At 43.9% G+C, this 15,000-nt stretch overlaps 2 protein-coding genes across 10 annotated transcripts in view; one reads left to right on the forward strand and one right to left on the reverse strand.

Annotated features, from left to right (window-relative positions):
* rnf34a (ring finger protein 34a) overlaps positions 1-2,901 on the forward strand; it is a 14,123-nt gene extending 11,222 nt beyond the window's left edge. For 3 of the 6 annotated variants that reach the window (XM_027140320.2, XM_047822998.1, XM_027140321.2), the window contains 2 exons: positions 2,334-2,363; positions 2,624-2,901. In XM_027140320.2, coding sequence (XP_026996121.1) covers positions 2,334-2,363; positions 2,624-2,808 — 215 coding nt within the window. In that variant the 3' untranslated portion in view covers positions 2,809-2,901. Of the gene's footprint in view, positions 1-320; positions 379-2,333; positions 2,364-2,623 lie in introns of all 6 variants that reach the window. The other 3 variants (XM_047822999.1, XM_047823000.1, XM_047823001.1) reach the window with 2 other exon arrangements.
* Positions 2,902-4,133: 1,232 nt separating this feature from the next.
* Positions 4,134-12,577, reverse strand: kdm2ba (lysine (K)-specific demethylase 2Ba). Of its 4 annotated transcripts, none has more exons than XM_047822982.1 (13): positions 12,439-12,577; positions 11,909-12,034; positions 8,876-9,148; positions 8,408-8,551; positions 8,176-8,262; positions 7,766-8,044; positions 7,271-7,471; positions 6,961-7,189; positions 6,571-6,859; positions 6,305-6,468; positions 6,009-6,170; positions 5,557-5,775; positions 4,134-5,232 (listed from the first exon to the last, which is right to left on the reverse strand). In XM_047822982.1, the coding sequence occupies exons 2-13, from the start codon at positions 11,963-11,965 to the stop codon at positions 5,051-5,053; spliced, it is 2,286 nt and encodes a 761-aa protein (XP_047678938.1). In that variant the 5' UTR covers positions 11,966-12,034; positions 12,439-12,577; the 3' UTR covers positions 4,134-5,050. The 4 variants fall into 4 exon arrangements, with proteins under 4 accessions (XP_047678938.1, XP_026996135.1, XP_047678939.1 ...); XM_027140334.2 differs by lacking the exon at positions 12,439-12,577 and adding an exon at positions 12,230-12,388; XM_047822983.1 differs by lacking the exon at positions 12,439-12,577 and having other exon boundaries at positions 7,766-8,035; positions 11,909-12,208.
* Positions 12,578-15,000: the final 2,423 nt, after the last annotated feature.

Raw genomic sequence — 15,000 nt, forward strand, 5'->3', positions numbered from 1 at the left:
TACACGCAATACTACACACCAACACTACACACAACACTACACACAACTCTACACACTACACACAACACTACACACAACACTACACACTACACACAACACTACACTACACACAACACTACACACAACACTACACCCTACACACATTTCACGGTTAGGGGAATTGGGGTCAGGTTAAGGTTAGATATAGGTTGGGTTTCGGGACACAAAGGTTAGGTTAAGGGGGTGTAGCTGGGGGGTGGTTGGGGGTTTGGGGTCCGGGTCAGAGGTTGATCTTGTTAGATCAGGTGCTGCATTCAGTTTTTTCTTTTCTTTGAAACTAGGTAGGGTTTTAAGTTCCTCGTGGGAGAGACGAAGATCCACCGTTTCCTACAGGAGCTGGTAGAGACAAACTGGGGACACATTTTTGATTGGGATTATGATGGTGTTGGGGTTATGATTGTGTTAGGGTTGGGGTTATGATGGTGTTGGTTGGGGTTATGATGGTGTTAGGGTTGGGGTTATGATGGTGTTAGGGTTATGATGGTGTTAGGGTTGGGGTTATGATGGTGTTAGGGTTGGGGTTATGATGGTGTTAGGGTTGGGGTTATGATGGTGTTAGGGTTGGGGTTATGATGGTGTTGGGGTTGGGGTTATGATTGTGTTAGGGTTATGATGGTGTTAGGGTTGGGGTTATGATGGTGTTAGGGTTGGGGTTATGATGGTGTTAGGGTTGGGGTTATGATGGTGTTAGGGTTGGGGTTATGATGGTGTTAGGGTTGGGGTTATGATGGTGTTAGGGTTGGGGTTATGATGGTGTTAGGGTTGGGGTTATGATGGTGTTAGGGTTGGGGTTATGATGGGGCTTTAAATGGCATTAAAAAGCTTTACATTATATTTACATTACATTTCTGCTCTCATTATAAATTGTAGTTTTGAATAAAAAACAACAGCAGTTTACATTGAATGTGGTCTTTAGTGCGGTCACAAAACATGTACGTTAGTGTGATAAAAACACAGCAAGGCCTTGGTAATTGCCTCCAGGTGGGGCAGAATGTAACACTGGATGTTTGGAGTGAACTTTAATACAAGTAAAAGAAGTCACAGAGAAACGTGGAAGTGCAAAATGGTGTCAGTACTGAGACCTACACACAGGTACTTGTCCATCACGCAGTACCATCAGGGAGGCGTCTGATTGGCTCCAAAGGGTCAGAACAAATACTGATGTGGTTTGGACTTCTGTTACCTTACTTTCCTTTTTTATTGATAAACGTTTATTTTTAAAAAACATTTACAGCGTTCATGAGACGCCTTTATATCCAGAGTGACTTACATTTTATCTCATTTTTATATAATTAAGGGTTAAGGGCCTTGCTCAGGGGCCCAGCAGTGGCAGCTTGGTGGACGTAGGAATCGAACTCACAACCTTCTGATTGTTAGCCCAACACCTGAACCACTAGGCTTCCACATCATGAAAACACTCATATGTGTGTGTGTGTGTGTGTGTGTGTGTGTGTATAAGTGTGTATTTGTGTATAAGTGTGTATAGTGTGTGTGTATAGTGTGTGTATAAGTGTGTATGTGTATAAGTGTTGTGTGTGTGTATAAGTGTGTATGTGTTTGTATAGTGTGTATAAGTGTGTATGTGTGTGTGTATAAGTGTGTATGTGTGTATAGTGTGTGTGTATAAGTGTGGTCTGTCCTCAGTGTGTATACGTGTTGTGTGTGTGTCTCCGTGTGTCTGTGTTTGTCTCGTGTGTCTCGTGTGTCTGTGTGTGTGTCTCGTGGGTATGTGTGTATCGTGTGTGTGTACTCAGTGTGTCTGTCTCGTGTGTCTCCGTGTGTCTGTGTGTCTCCGTGTGTCTGTGTTTGTCTCTGTGTCTCCGTGGTGTCTGTGTGTGTGTCTCCGTGTGTCTGTGTGTCTCGTGTGTGTGTCTCCGTGGTGTCTGTCTCGTGTGTCTCCGTGTTGTGTGTGTGTCTCCTTGTGTCTGTGTTTGTCTCGTGTGTCTCGATGTGTATGTGTGTGTGTATAAGTGTGTATGTGTGTATAGTGTGTGTGTATAAGTGTGTATGTATAGTGTGTATAAGTGTTGTGTGTGTGTATAAGTGTGTATGTGTTTGTATAGTGTGTATAAGTGTGTATGTGTGTGTGTATAAGTGTGTATGTGTGTATAGTGTGTGTGTATAAGTGTGTATGTATAGTGTGTATAAGTGTGTATGTGTGTGTAGTATTTGTCCTGAGTCCTGTACAACATTAAAAAGCATCACATTAGATGAACCCTGGGACACACAGCATTGGGGGCGGAGCTTCTCCTGATAACTAATAACTGTTGTGATTTTACTTTTTTGTGCCCAAGTCGTAGCTTTTCCTCCTGATGCAATCAGAGGTAAGAAACAGGGACAGCATCAAATCTACTGATACCAACCTCCATTAGTGAGGTCATGTGATGTCATGTGATGTCATGTGATGTCATGCCGCACTGCATGGGGACAGGTGCATGCTGGGAAACATGGAGTTTGTGATTTCTCATCTCGCAGAACTTCATACAAAAATCCTTAAATTGTTCAGCTCTTCATCCTGTGTGTGTGTGTGCGTGTGTGTGTGTGTGTGCGTGTGCGTGTGCGTGTGCGTGTGTGTGTTTATAAGGTGAACGATCTGCTCGGCTGGCAGCGGACGAGAATTTGTGTCGTATCTGCATGGACGCGGTGATCGACTGCGTGTTGTTGGAGTGCGGTCACATGGTCACGTGTACAAAGTGTGGAAAGCGAATGAGCGAGTGTCCGATCTGCAGACAGTACGTCATCCGCGCTGTCCACGTCTTCAGGTCCTGACGTCACACGCGATATGTCAATAATCCACAGGAGACAACGATGCAGCATCTATTTACTCGCACACACACACACACACACACACACACACACACACACACACACACACACACACACACACACACTTTTGCTGCGGAGTCAGATCGGCTCCTCCTTCACAACTCAGGATATAAAGTTCCAGTTGCTTTTCTTCTCGTCCGTTGTGTGTCAGTGTAAACGCCAACGTTAGTGTCATTAGATGTAAGGGGTTTAGTGAAAGGAGGCAGCGCTGAACACTCGTGTTAATAAAAAGAAGACAACAACCCTCATGTTCACCTGGAACCCCAGAGCAATATGTGTGTGTGTGTGTGTGTGTGTGTGTGGGAGGATTGGTGTGTGTGTGTGTGTGAGAGAGAGAGGGAGGATTGATGTGTGTGTGAGAGGGAGGATTGATGTGTGTGTGAGGGAGGATTGATGTGTGTGTGTGTGTGTGAGGGAGGATTGATGTGTGTGTGTGTGAGGGAGGATTGATGTGTGTGAGGGAGGATTGATGTGTGTGTGTGTGTGAGGGAGAGAGGGAGGATTGATGTGTGTGTGAGAGGGAGGATTGATGTGTGTGTGAGGGAGGATTGATGTGTGTGTGTGTGAGGGAGGATTGATGTGTGTGTGTGTGTGAGGGAGGATTGATGTGTGTGAGGGAGGATTGATGTGTGTGGTGTGTGTGTGTGCGCGGGCGGCTTTCTGTGTGTGCGGGCGGATTGGGTGTGTGTGGGCGGGGCGCGCGGGCGGCGTGCTGTGTGTGTCGCGGGCGGCTTTGCCTGTGTGGTGTGATGTGTGCGGGCGCTTGCTTTGTGTGTGCGGGCGGCTTGCTGTGTTTGGTGTTGTGTGTGTGGCGCGAGTCGGATTTAATGTGTGTGTGTGAGGGAGGATTGGTGTGTGTTACAGTGTGTTATACATTGTGTTCATTACTTTGAGGTAACCACACGTTTATGTTCTGTAATAAAGATGTAACCTGTTCCTCTGCTTTGTGTTGAAATAAAGAGATTAATAAATAAAAGTTTTCTTCTCTGTTCCTTTAAGTCTGCTTTTTAATCTGAGGATTGGTTCTGCTTGTTCAGGCTAAATGACAGGTTATACATCACTATGAGGAGTAATAACAACCCAGGGTTTATTGTTCAGGGTTCAGTGGGGACTAACGAACATCTCCACAACCGTCATCAACTTACCATTAAAAGTGTCTGTGGAACCGAAATGGACAAATTTAACCTGGTGTATCGTCACACTCACCTCCCAAAATACACCCCACTGTCCCTGAGGGGCTCTCTCACACACACACACACACACACGCGAACATTTTCTTTTTTTTATTATTACTGCATACAAATATAAATAGGCAAATTTACAGTGAAGTGTTTAGGTTGGTGACCAATGTTGGGTTAAGTGACGGAGGTGAACACAGCAGGACACTTTAAACAATAATAACATGTCCGTAACCAGACGCTTGGAGTGTGGGGTCTGCAGTTTTAAGCCATCTCAGAATATTCTGGACGTTTCCTTTAAAGATCAACAGAATGTGAAACTCAAATTATTTCATCCAAATGTATAAATTAGGCTTTTTTTTTTAGCTTCCATCTAATTTAATTTCTAAAAGAGAAACATGAGGTATTAAATGTGACATCATGGCACTAAAAAAAACACATGGTCCGTTCTTCCACAGAGCCGAGATGAACACGAACTGTGTGTGTGTGTGTGTGTGTGTGTGAGAACAGTGAGCAGGAGAACTGCACTGAACACGACGACACTGATGTGAACACTTCAGCATCATTGGCCAGAGGCCAGAACTTCAGTTAAGGGTTCTGTTTTAGAAAAGCGACCTTCTGAAGGCGGAGCTTAGTTACAACTGAGCGGTTAATCATTTACAGACCACAGAAAGAGAAGCTAGTGGTCTTTAAGCTCCTCCCCCTCGCTGAGTAAGATGACTGAAGCATTACATATTTTTACTGTTGTCATGACGACGTGGAAGCGGAACATGTCTACACTAAGACAACAAATATATAAAAGTTCCATTATATAGAGATTAAAAAACCCACAGAACAATATTAAACAAAATAACACACAATGAGCAGCTACATGATGACTGTGTGTGACCTCCAACTCCTGCAGCTTTATTTTAAATACATATTTTATTGTACAAAACATGCTGTAATGTCCTGTCAGCATGTTCACCTCCTCAGAGTGTGTGTGTGTGTGTGTGTGTGTGTGTGTGTTAGCTGAGCTTCTGCAACAGTTTGTCCTCTTTCAGTCCAAATGAGACGCTGACCGACATCTCGGCGATGAATCGCTCGCACGCCTGCCTGCTCACCTGCTTACAGAAGCGCAGGTCGATACGGCAAACACTCGCACAACGCTTAAAGTAGCTCAGGGACTGATCCGTTATCCTGTTACACACTGCACGCGTGCACACACACACACACACACAGAGTTAGTACATATGCCCACATATGACACAAAGATCATATATTGTGTGTGTGCTCTCTCTCTGTGTGTGTGCGTGTGTGTGTGTGTACCTGACAGGTTGATGTCAGTGAGAGAGTCACGCGTGGTGTGTGTGTGTGTGTGTACCTGACAGGTTGATGTCAGTGAGAGAGTCACGTGTGGTGTGTGTGTGTGTGTGTGTGTGGTGTGTGTGTGTGTGTACCTGACAGGTTGATGTCAGTGAGAGAGTCACGTGTGGTGTGTGTGTGTGTGTGTGTGGTGTGTGTGTGTGTGTACCTGACAGGTTGATGTCAGTGAGAGAGTCACGTGTGGTGGTCCCGGCGGCGGTCAGCAGGTTGACGCTCTGGTCGTTGACATGGTTACAGTAACTCAGATCCAGATGTTTTAACAGTGGCATGTTTTTAATGATGAGACGCAGAGACACATCTGTGATGTCCAACCCAGAGAGACGCAGGTCCAGAACGTTCCGCAGCTTACTGCGAGTGTCCATCTGACCTGAAACACACACGCTGTGTATTATAGAAGGTGAAAGCTGGACTGTGATTGGCTCTGACGGTCAGGTCATTACGGCACTGAGGTGAATAATCATGTTTCCATAGTAACGGTTCATTACCAGGTGAATGACAGCCACAGTGCACATTATTACAGACAGCTCACAGGAACACGTAGTGCGAAAAGGGTGTGTGTGTGTGTGTGTGTGTGTGTGTGTGTGTGTGTGTGTGTGTTACCTGGCCTGTTGTCTGTAGGTGGAGATAGCAGGTCTTTAATCTGTGTGTCTCTCAGTCCCTCCACCCACTGCAGGTCCAGAGAGCGCAGGAGGGGACAACTGGATGTACAGAGAGCAGAGACGGCTGCCCAGGAACAACCGGACAATACCAGCACACGCAGACCTGCACACACACACACACACACACACACGTCAGTATGTTTATCTGCAAATCACATTATACAGATGTTGTGTTGTTGCCAAGTGATTTCCTTGGATACAATATTCACACACACACACACACACACACACACACACCAGGCAGTCTGTTGATGAGCCAGCTCAGCTGCTTCTTGGAGATGTTGGTCCAGCTGAGGTCCAGCATGATCGGCTGTCTCCGGATTATTCCACTCAGCATCAGAGGTGTAATGGACTTACAGCGGCTCACATTGATCTTTGTCCACAGATGCTTATCGCAGCACCTACACACACACACACACACACACACACACACACACACGTACGTTACTATAATCAAGCATTAATAAAGTGTAGAGCACAGCTATGTGTTAATGTTCCCTCACCAGCGGTTCCATGTGCGACACACTCGCATACACACACACAGCTCACGGTGACTCAGGTGACTGAAAATAGCCAACCAGGCTTCTCGCTGCATCACGTGGCTCCGGCCATCAGACAGTGGCAGCCTATCAGGAGGAGGGCATATGGGGGGAGGGCGGATCACGTGACGCTCCATCTGAACACATTTAGGGGGTGAGCGGGGGGGCGGGGGCCGTATGGGTGGAGGGATACGGTTCAGACCCAATGGTACGATCTGAGACGGGTAAAAATGCCGCAAGTCCCATGATGCACCTGCAAAAAATAAAACAATTATTAATTAATTAAAAAACACACAAAACACTCACACACACACACACACACACACACACACCCACGGTGTGTGAGGTCCTTACCGTTCATCTCACGTGCCCTCAGGTGCGCTCTCTCTCCATTCTCCCCGTTACGGAAGTTCTTCTTGTCGTTCTCGTCGTTCTCACTTTCATCAGGCTGCAGGTTCTCGTTAGCGAGCGCGTGATCGTTCCGTCCCGTCCTCCTGCGCTGTGCTCGTTTAGCCCGCTGAGCTCTCTGGGCTCGTTCCTGAAACTCATTGCCTTCGTCCTCCTCATCCTCCTCCTTTACAAACTGATAGAGACATAAAGTGAGCATCACAGACAGTGAGCGTCCTGTCATAACGTAACGTCAGGATAAAACGCGCTCATGTACCTTGTGTGTGTCGTCCTCGTCTTCGTCTCGTTCCTCTTCCTGTTTGCGCACGGACACAAACTCTTTCCTGTTTGTGCTGCGTGATGGCTGTTTGTTCTCCTCCTCTTTCTCCTCATCTTCTTCTGACTGCTCCTCTTCCTCCATCTTCATGGAAGACATCTTAGGCAGTAACGACTCCTCCGGCTTCCACGGCTTCTTCGGCTGCACACACGCGCACACACACACACACACACACACACACACACACAGTCAGTACATATGCCCACATATGATAATGATAGTGATTATCACCAAGAGCAGTGATTTAGGCCGGATATCTTCAGTAACTGTTACACTTACAAAGTTTACACGTGATAAGGTGAAGGGGTGAAGGGGTGAAGGGGTGTAGGGGTGTAGGGGTGAAGAGTACAGTGTATAGAGATACAGTGTAAGAAACTGGAATAGACAGTAGTGTGTTTCAGGCAGTTTGTATAAAGAAAGAGACTTTGTTGTTACCTTCTTCTTTGCACTAGCATCCTCTTCCTCGTCGTCATCATCAAACAGTTTCTTCTTCTTCCTGAGGAAGTTGGGCATGTCTGGTCGGGGCCGGGGCACATCTCTGGGCATCAGCAGTGTAGGCGTCTCCTCACAGGACATCCTGGGAGTGTCGTCCCTCTCGGCCCTCCTCCGCTCGCCCTCTTCCTTGCCGTCCCGTGTGGACTTCTGCTCCCTCAGCAGCGAGCCCGGCAGGTTGGACGCGTACTTAAATCCTGGGCCTCGTTTTTGCTTGCAGGCCAAGAGGACGAGACGAGACAAGACGACTTTATACCTCACACTTTTTATCACGAGGTTTTATACACACATTATTGTTCAATTAAAACATAATTAATTCCACACATCATGTTGATCGCTCTTCTGAAACTCACTTTCCCCGTCTTCCCTGCGTAGTTACATTTGGGACACTCCCAGCAGTTAGGGAGCTCATCGTTCACTACCCCTGCTGCGTCCTTCACCTGAGAGGGGGGGGGGGCAGAGGGGGGGGAGAGAGAGAGACAGACAGAGTAGGAGAAGTATGTTTTATAAAAGTATTTAACACAACATAGTGTTTAGAACACAGTCAGTAGTGTTTAGGGGATTGGGTCACAGCCCCAGACTGACCTTTAGACAGTTAGGGTGCACGATCTCATTGCAGATGGAACACTCCATTAACATGGCATTAAATTTCTCCTCCTCATCGTCCAGTGTGTCCTCTTTACCGGCTTCTCCACACACTACACACACCGCTGTGTGTGGCAGAACAGGCTGTACACACACACACACACACACACACACACACACACACACACACTTTAAACTGAAACACTTATCTGTACATTGACAATAAATAAAGAACTCTCTTTGTAGCTGTAATAACTAGAGTTTGTTTTCATTAGTCATCTAAGATGTGGTTTGGGAGCCAGCAAAGAGACTGTGTAATTATCTTACGTGTGTGTGTGTGTGTGTGTGTGTGTGTGTGTGTGTGTGTGTGTGTATGTATGTGTGTGTATGTATATGTGTGTGTGTGTGTGTGCTTGCGTGTGCGTGTGTATGTATGTATGTGTGTGTGTGTGTGTGTGTGTGTCTTACAGCAATACACTGCCTCATGATGCAGGACTGTTTCATGCGTCCTGGTCCCCCAAACTTCTTCATGTCCTTACAGAAGTGACACTCCCCACACTCACTCCTCACACACGCCTCACACTTCCTGCAGCGTGTCCGTCTGCGCCTCGCCCCTGACGAGCTCCGATTTGATGGTAACTTCACCACACCACCTGTGGACGATGATGAGGTAGACGTGGTGGGTGTGGACGCTGTGGGTGTGGACGCCATCTTAGGTTTGGGCCTGTTGACTGGCCTTTGCTGTGGAGCAGAGAACATGTGTGTCTCACACACACACACGTTACTTTACACACACTGTACACTCGTCACTGTGTCACTACACCAGCCACGAGTGTGTCGCTCACATCCACAGGGTTGCGTGCGTGTGTGTGTGTGTACACCTTACACGTGTGTGTGTGTGTGTGTGTGTGTGTGCGCGTGCATGTGTGTGTGTACACCTTACAGGTGTGTGTACACCTTACACGTGTGTGTGTGTGTGTGTGTGTGTGTATACACCTTACAGGTGTGTGTACACCTTACACGTGTGTGTGTGTACACCTTACAGGTGTGTGTACACCTTACACGTGTGTGTGTGTGTGTGTGTACACCTTACATGTGTGTTAGGGGCTCAGTAGTGTTTGGAACAAAATATTTTGTTTCCATCTTTACTAAATTTCCACATAAACACACAAACTGTTCCCAGTTCTGGAGGAAACTGACTTTCCCTAAACACACACACATGAATAACAGTTCCAAAAAGTCACTTATTTCAGTACAGTCATCACTGAGCAATCCTACAACACACACACACATTAACGACGGCATGACTGACTGACTGACACACAAACACACCACATGAATAAATAAACAGTGATTTGTACCAGTTATAACTGCTCATGACTCAGTCCTCCTGTAGATGAGTGTGGAACCTTTAGTGTTAAAGATTACGACGTTAAAACAGTGATAACGTGATCCACACTGTGTTAGTTACACAAGTGGACTGGAGCAACCTGACGTGAAGGCACAAATGTTCAGGAGCTCATCTCCTTTAATAACGATTAGAACAATAACAACATTTAGTACACAGGAAAAAACTCTTATTGGTAGAAAAGGTCTTAAGGGTACACAAACTTTTGCACAAACAACATCATCATAGAGCGCCACACACTCCAACTACAGCATGATGTGTCAGACATCTCACTCTGTACACACACACACACACACACACACTCACACACCCTCACACTCTCTCCCTCACTCTCCCTCACACACCATCTCACACACACCCACACACTCTCACACACCCACTCCCACACACACACCCACTCACACACACACACCCACTCACACACACACACCCACTCACACACACACACACACACACACCCACTCTCACACACACACACCCACTCTCTCACACACACACCCACTCTCACACACACACACACCCACTCTCACACACACACACCCACTCTCACACACACACACCCACTCTCACTCACTCACACCCACTCTCACTCACTCACTCACACTCACTCTCACTCACTCTCACACACTCTCACTCACTCTCACACACTCTCACACACTCTCACACACTCTCACACACTCTCACACACTCACTCTCACTCACTCTCACTCACACACTCTCACTCACACACTCTCACTCACACACTCTCACTCACACACTCACACTCACACACTCTCACTCACACACTCTCACTCACACACACTAACTTGGGGATCAGTCTCTCAGTAACTTTTGGCACTTTGCTGTACAATGATTTTAATACAAATATAAAACTTTGACACTGGATTTATTTTAGCCCCTCATTGATGTTACCACAACAACAAAAGGTTTATAAGCCTTTATGAAGGAGCCGTGTGTAAAACTGCTACAATAAAGTTTGACTGAGGCTTTTAACCCTAATCTAAATAATATGAAGTGAAAAAACTGGAAGTGAAAATAAACAGAAGTGTGTTTCAGTTTCTTTATGTCTTTACACAGGAAAGGGGATTTCAGCTCCTCCACCCAAGACAGATCTTATTTTCTCACCCACACACACACACACACACACCCACACACACACACACACACACACTCACAGTTTAGGACAGACACAGAACCACTCATGTCTGTTTGTGCTAAATGATGTCTCCTCTGACCTCTCACACACCTCCTAAACCATTCTGTCCATCTGCACCCTAAAATAAAATAAATACACAATCTGCTGCCTACAACCTTAAAAACAGAGAAATGGGAAATGGAATATTAATGAAGTGGATTTTCACAGATTTTCTACAGCTTTATGAGAAAGTGTGAAGGACAGAAAATACAATTGTAAACATTGAGCTTTAGGTGTGTGTATGTGAGTGTGTATATGCGTGTGTATATATGTATCTGTGTGTATATATATATATGTGTGTGTGTGTGTGTATATATGTATCTGTGTGTGTATATATATCTGTGTGTATTTATTATATGCGTGTGTATATATGTATCTGTGTGTATATATATATATATATATATATATGTGTGTGTGTGTGTGTATATATGTATCTGTGTGTATATATATCTGTGTGTATTTATATATGCGTGTGTATATATGTATCTGTGTGTATATATATATATATGTGTGTGTGTATATATGTATCTGTGTGTGTATATATATGTGTGTGTATATATATGTATCTGTGTGTATATATATGTATGTATGTATGTGTGTGTATATATATGTGTGTGTGTGTGTGTGTGTGGGAGGGGTATATGTGTGTTTGTGTGTGTATGTGTGTGTGTATAAGTGTATGTATATGTGTGTGGGAGGGGTATATGTGTGTGATTGTGTACGTGTTTGTGTCTGTATATATATATATATTTATATGTATGTATGTATGTGTGTGTATAAGTGTTTGTATATGTGTGTGTGTGGGTATACGTATATATATGTCTGTGTGTGTGTGTGTGTGTGTGTGTGTGTGTGTGTGTGTGTGTGTGTGTGTGTGTGTGTGTGTGTGTGTACTGACCTGTTCTGCTGTGTCCGAGTCGTAATCTTCATCGTCTGCACTCAGAGACATGGCCATAGCTACTCGGTTTCATCGCCAGTCCTACAAACACACAATCATGGCGGAAACCCCCTCTTTTCGCCTCCTCTATAAATGTTATACACACAGAGAGAGAGAGAGAGAGAGAGAGATATTCCTTTATCTTTCTCTCTATTCGTTTTTCTATCTTTCTATTTGTTTTGTCCCGTTCTTCCCGTTTCTGTATAACTAGCTTAGCTGGCTGTTGTTAGCACACACTATCATGACGCCTGCTATAATTTACATATTCATGACGAGACGTGCCTTGACAATCCAGTCCAGCCAATCAGAATCCAGATAGAGGACGGTTACAGCTTACGTAGTGTCATGGCGGGGTGGGGGTGTGGCCACGTAATGGACGTTTGTTCACAAAGAAATGTCTGACGAGGTGGCTAATTGTTTAGCATGTTAGCTTTATAACAAACAATTATTTAGTAAATACATATATTAGTTATGTAGCTCGAATCACTTACACTCGAGTGACAGATTTCATTTCACCACATAAAGAAAGGGCCGAATTTCAGAAGCAAATATGACCGACTTTAATGTTCGCTAAAGATGTGACGGTTCATGTGACGCGCAGTCGGTTCGGTTCCGGGTTTGTTCTATTCGACTCTTCACACTGAGTCGAATCCTCACACCTGTTCGTGTCAAGTCGACCAGTTATACACGCAGCACATTTACATGATGAAAACATTACAGTTGTGCAATTCTAATACAGCATAATACCTAAAAAATCTAATCACACTCTACGTTGAAATAGTGTTGCTGAATCAATTCCCACAGAATCGACACCAGTGCTTGGGATGAGTCACCAAGTGTCTGATCTCTCTCACACACACACACACACACACACACACACACACACACACACACACTTGTCAGACTTCAGCAGGTCAAGACCCAGAATTTAAATAACAATAGTAGAATATGTCACATTTTCAAACCCATCTGCTGCTGAAAGCATTTTCAGCTTGAAAAGACTGATAACATTTTGTTTTATTCTGCATTTTTATTCACACATTATTGTTTATTTGGAACAGTAATAAGTTCAATTTTGCAGTTTTTACTTCATCATTTATCCTGCATTCTGTGTCTGCATGTCTGTAGACTGTCAGTACACTGTGAATGAAAAGAGCTCTAAAAAGAATGTATTATTATTATTATTAATAGTAGTAGTAGTAGTATTATCATTATATAACATAAATAATACAAATGTAAAATTAAAGTTAAATATCAGTGGTCTTCCCCTTTTTTAAACATCGGAACATACTGACTTTTACTACATCAAACATTGTGTATATTGTGTTAGTTTTTATTTTCCATATATCTCACCATATATTCAAACTAATAGATCGTCTGGTTCTTCAGCCAGTAGACTGACAGCTGCATCCTTCACACACACTGGACTGTGAAAGGACAGCAACAAAAGGCCTGTGCAGCTGGAAGGCCTGTGAATAAATTAAGGAAAAACATCTGCCCCTTACACACACACACACACACACACACACACACACACACACACACACACACACCACGTGACTCACTTTCATAAATCTGTCAGGTAAACACACACACGCACATACACACATAACCACACACACATAACCACACAAACACACACGTACGTATACACACACACATATTTTTTGTGAATCAGAATTAGATTTTATATGCCAGCACATGTGTAGGAATTTGCATTAGAATGTTGGATGGTGTTTAGTGGATAATCAGGAACAGTAGGTGTGAACATACAGCAGTAGAAACAAAACTGTTCAGGACTTAATGTTCATGAGCAACATATAAACACCATAAAATATCAGCATTTATAAAGGTAACAGGTGAATTCCTGAAGAAAATGCAACCGACTGCCCAGTTTAAGGAAGCGGGATGTCAAGTGATTGCTTTGGTTCACTGGTTGCTATGGGGTTCAAGCTGGTTTCTGTGGAAACCCCGATACAGGTACATGATCTGAATATGTCACAGCTCATAAGAACTACTGTACACTCGGAGAAAAATATGAAAAACTTTATGACTGAAAAAAGGTTCCACAGAAAACTTCAATCAGAGCTACTGCACTGCACATGTGAGTAAACAGAGGTGTACTGGCGCCCCCTACAGTTCTTTGTGAGAATCAAACAAAAACTACAGAAATAAAGTAAAGGACTTTATCGTATACAACAGGGGTGTTGCTGGGGGTGGAAGGAACGAGGGGTTTAGCCCCTGAGACTGTGACTCACTAACAGTTGTATTATTATTATCTCACCAACTCTTCCAATGAATGAATGAATAACGACTGTGTAATGACAGTGTACCAAAAACAGTGACATCTACTGGCCGGAAAAGGTACTGTTCTGTTTAACTGCTCTATGCGTAAGTCCCACCATCACATTACTGTTATACAATACAATTTAGTTGTCTCTAAGACACCAAGGACATCTACATACAACCATCTACACATACAACCATCTACATACAACCATCTACATACAACCATCTACACATACAACCATCTACACATACAACCATCTACATACAACCATCTACATACAACCATTTACACATACAACCATCTACATACAACCATCTACATACAACCATCTACATACAACCATCTACACATACAACCAAGAAGGAATTTAAATTAAGTTGGAAGAAGAAAAGAGGATTAAGAATAAATAGTGTACATATACAAGAATTTACAAGAAAAATACTTTACATAAATCAGAGTGTATTATTGAGCTGTGTACAACTAGAAAACCTTTTTGTTTCAGACATTCTAATGATCTCATTCTGTGTGGAACCTTCAATTAAATATATGAATGATATTTGTTTAGCTTAAAACATTAAACACATGCAGAATGTTTCTTAAGTTACAATTTAGTTACTGAAGAATTATTATAAAAGCATTTTATAGTAAGAATAATTCTGTTGATCATCAGAGTTAGTGACATAATAATGGAGGAATAATGAAGCTGTCCACACACACCCACACACACACACACACACACACACACACACACACACACACACAC

Source organism: Tachysurus fulvidraco, chromosome 14, assembly GCF_022655615.1.
Source record: "Tachysurus fulvidraco isolate hzauxx_2018 chromosome 14, HZAU_PFXX_2.0, whole genome shotgun sequence".
Classification (NCBI taxonomy): Eukaryota; Metazoa; Chordata; class Actinopteri; order Siluriformes; family Bagridae; genus Tachysurus; species Tachysurus fulvidraco.

Excerpts from the sequence above, each read along its gene's own strand:
- kdm2ba (XM_047822982.1), bottom strand. The coding sequence starts at position 11,965 with ATGGCCATGTCTCTGAGTGCAGACGATGAAGATTACGACTCGGACACA. Across the intron at positions 9,149-11,908 it reads ACTCGGACACAGCAGAACAG|CAAAGGCCAGTCAACAGGCC; the intron begins GTCAGTACACAC and ends TCTGCTCCACAG. Across the intron at positions 8,263-8,407 it reads TGCACCCTAACTGTCTAAAG|GTGAAGGACGCAGCAGGGGT; the intron begins GTCAGTCTGGGG and ends CCCCCCTCTCAG.